General features: G+C 45.2%; 1 protein-coding gene across 1 annotated transcript; it reads right to left on the minus strand.

The window, feature by feature from the left end:
* Positions 1–456: 456 nt before the first annotated feature.
* On the minus strand, positions 457–2081 carry LOC309490377 (uncharacterized protein). The gene is made up of 5 exons (XM_082159512.1): positions 1802–2081; positions 1606–1713; positions 1343–1476; positions 1064–1237; positions 457–955 (listed from the first exon to the last, which is right to left on the minus strand). The coding sequence occupies exons 1-5, from the start codon at positions 1925–1927 to the stop codon at positions 895–897; spliced, it is 603 nt and encodes a 200-aa protein (XP_082015638.1). The 5' UTR covers positions 1928–2081; the 3' UTR covers positions 457–894.
* Positions 2082–2440: the final 359 nt, after the last annotated feature.

Raw genomic sequence — 2440 nt, forward strand, 5'->3', positions numbered from 1 at the left:
AATAAACATTGCATTCATTTGAAAAATACATTCCCTGTTAAAAACCACAAAAAAACCCACACAACCTCTATGCTAATAATTCACTGCAGTATACGTTGCATGGCCCATGTTTCATTTATAGAACAAACTAATGCCACAGTTTTACCCTTACCACGACCTTGCTTGGCACCGAAGTCCTTAATAGCCAGCCCCGTCCATGTCTGCTCAGACAGGCACTTCATTATGGCCTCATCCGACTCTATGGCGAGGTTGGAAGCGCTGAATCTCCTCTGGCTTCGGGTAGTTGGACTTCCACCCCTCCTGCCTAATCAGCCTCGACAACTTTCCGGTCGAAGGCTTACGGACTTTGAAGTGTTCTGAAAGAAAATGAATCCACTTTACTCACGCCGATCACTTTTGACTTCTTTTGAGTCGGACATTGCTGCGTTTTGATAGAGATAGTGTGTGGTAGAAAAAGGTTTTTGGGTTTGGAGTTTCTATAAATAAATAAAAAAAATAAATAAAAAAAAGTAGTTTTGACCAGGAGATCAAACACTTGGCTAATTGTGTGATGTGGGTGTGTTGCCTTGTTAAGGGGTTTAGAAAAAAAATTGCCTTAAGCATTAGAAAAAACTTGTTGGCGGCTGTTTACAAAAAAAAAAAAAAAAACCCACAGCAACCTGCAGCGTCTGCATGTTAAAATGAGGGACAATGCTGTATTGGTGGATTCGGAGACTTACCCAGAAGATATTCCCGTCTCTGGGCGTACTGCGAGACCCACCACTTATCATAGAAGGTGCGGTTTTCAGGAAACCCGTACTTCACACGCTGTTTTTTCGATGGAGGCTGCCCATACAGTGAAATGGGAAAACTGGTCACAAATGCAGAGAAGTCTTTGCGGGCAGTTGGCTGACTCTAACTGCCTCCGGCTGTAGCCAATTCAGCAAATGACTGGTGGTCGTCGTCCGAAGAATTGCTTTGTAGGCGAGGAACAAAAAGGTTTGTTACTTGGGCAAAATTATGGCTACTCGGATGTAGACATTGTTTGTGACATGTTAGGTCCTTGCTGCGTGAAGAGACTTACACGCACAAAGAGTCCAGCAGCACAGCTGCGTCAACAGCGTCCTGTGGTCCGACATCACGAGCGCCACGGTCCAGGTAAATCTGCACCGCCTGCCGTTGGGGCTCCGTTAGCTTCTGCGCAGCAATGCCAACCGCCCTGCGCACATCCTGGCTAGTAAAGTGGGGAAGTTTGTGCCTGCAGAAATGAAATGGAACACAAAGGGTTGCCTGTGAAATGACTGTGACTGACAAAATGTAGTTAACGGTGTGCACTCACACACGCATATGTGCAGGTACATACAGATCGTGTAGGCATTTGAGGTCTCGCGATACGCTGGAGACCGCCTCACCGGAGGACACAAGAAAGAAGGCATTGCATGGTTTCTCGTGACAGATGTTCCCTGGCCTTATCTTGCTGAAGTAGACCTGCAAACACTATGGGAAACAAAAACAAAACAAAAAACTAATGCAAAAATGAAAATATGTTTGTGCGACCAAAAGATTATTAAATGGTATAAACAATGGTAGCAAGTCATCGGCTGTTTATGTCATACTAAAACTCACAGCTTCCTCCCATTGGGTCAGGGCAAGCAGCGTGTTGGTATCCGTGCCCCTCCCTACGCCGATCACCACCCTGCCACTATGCTCAAACCGATCCAACCAATCTGAATCCTGGATAACGAAAAAGCGGTCACTAATGCATAGGTAAACACTGCATCATATCATGAGCGTAAAGTCTTTAAAGTAGACATGGACTTACTGTCAAGGACTCCACAGCAATCGGGCGCAGCATGTGGGCAAAAACCAGTGTAGCTTCGCAGTAGTACCTATACATGGTACTTCCTCTGTGCCCCAGTTTTCTGCCCATCTCCAGATCTTGACACATCCTGTTTATTTCCGGCTTCGCCACTCTTAAAATAGTTTGACAATCTTTGAGTGCAGCAATCCCAAAGAGGAAGAACCTGTTTGGACAAAACAAAAAACAAGACAGGTGTAAGGATCTGCTGGAGGCAAGTATAGATGAGAACTCAAGTGCATTTAGAAACATAACAAGATCAGACATAGAACAAAAGCATGGCGTGGCATTAACTAGGGATGGCTGACGCGAAACAGTCGTTACGAAGCTTTGCGAGATCCCGAAGCGCAGATGCTTCGAAACACTGATCTGAAGCGTGATTCAAAACACCCATGTCACGTGACTATGGCCAAACGAAGCCTCGAAGTGTTTCACTAAGTGTTTCATCAGGTGTGGTCCGCCGAATCAGCGTTTGATTGACACGGTCGGGAACAGACCACACAATCGCACATCTGTATAAAAGTGAAATCAACGCATATTGACCTCGTGGGTTTTTGTGAGAGGAGTTTGACTTTAAAATAGCGGATTTTTGGTGATATAGTG

The sequence above is a fragment of the Leuciscus leuciscus genome (genome assembly GCF_965113295.1).
Source record: "Leuciscus leuciscus genome assembly, chromosome: 25".
In the NCBI taxonomy this organism is placed as follows: domain Eukaryota; kingdom Metazoa; phylum Chordata; class Actinopteri; order Cypriniformes; family Leuciscidae; genus Leuciscus; species Leuciscus leuciscus.

What these genes read in the sequence shown, in the direction of transcription:
- LOC309490377 (XM_082159512.1), bottom strand. Translation starts at nt 1,927, where the DNA reads ATGTGTCAAGATCTGGAGATGGGCAGAAAACTGGGGCACAGAGGAAGT. An exon ending in CTCAAATGCCTACACGATCT is followed by an intron (nt 1,238 to 1,342) that starts GTATGTACCTGC and finishes TCATTTCTGCAG; the next exon opens with GCACAAACTTCCCCACTTTA. An exon ending in CTGCTGGACTCTTTGTGCGT is followed by an intron (nt 956 to 1,063) that starts GTAAGTCTCTTC and finishes TCGCCTACAAAG; the next exon opens with CAATTCTTCGGACGACGACC.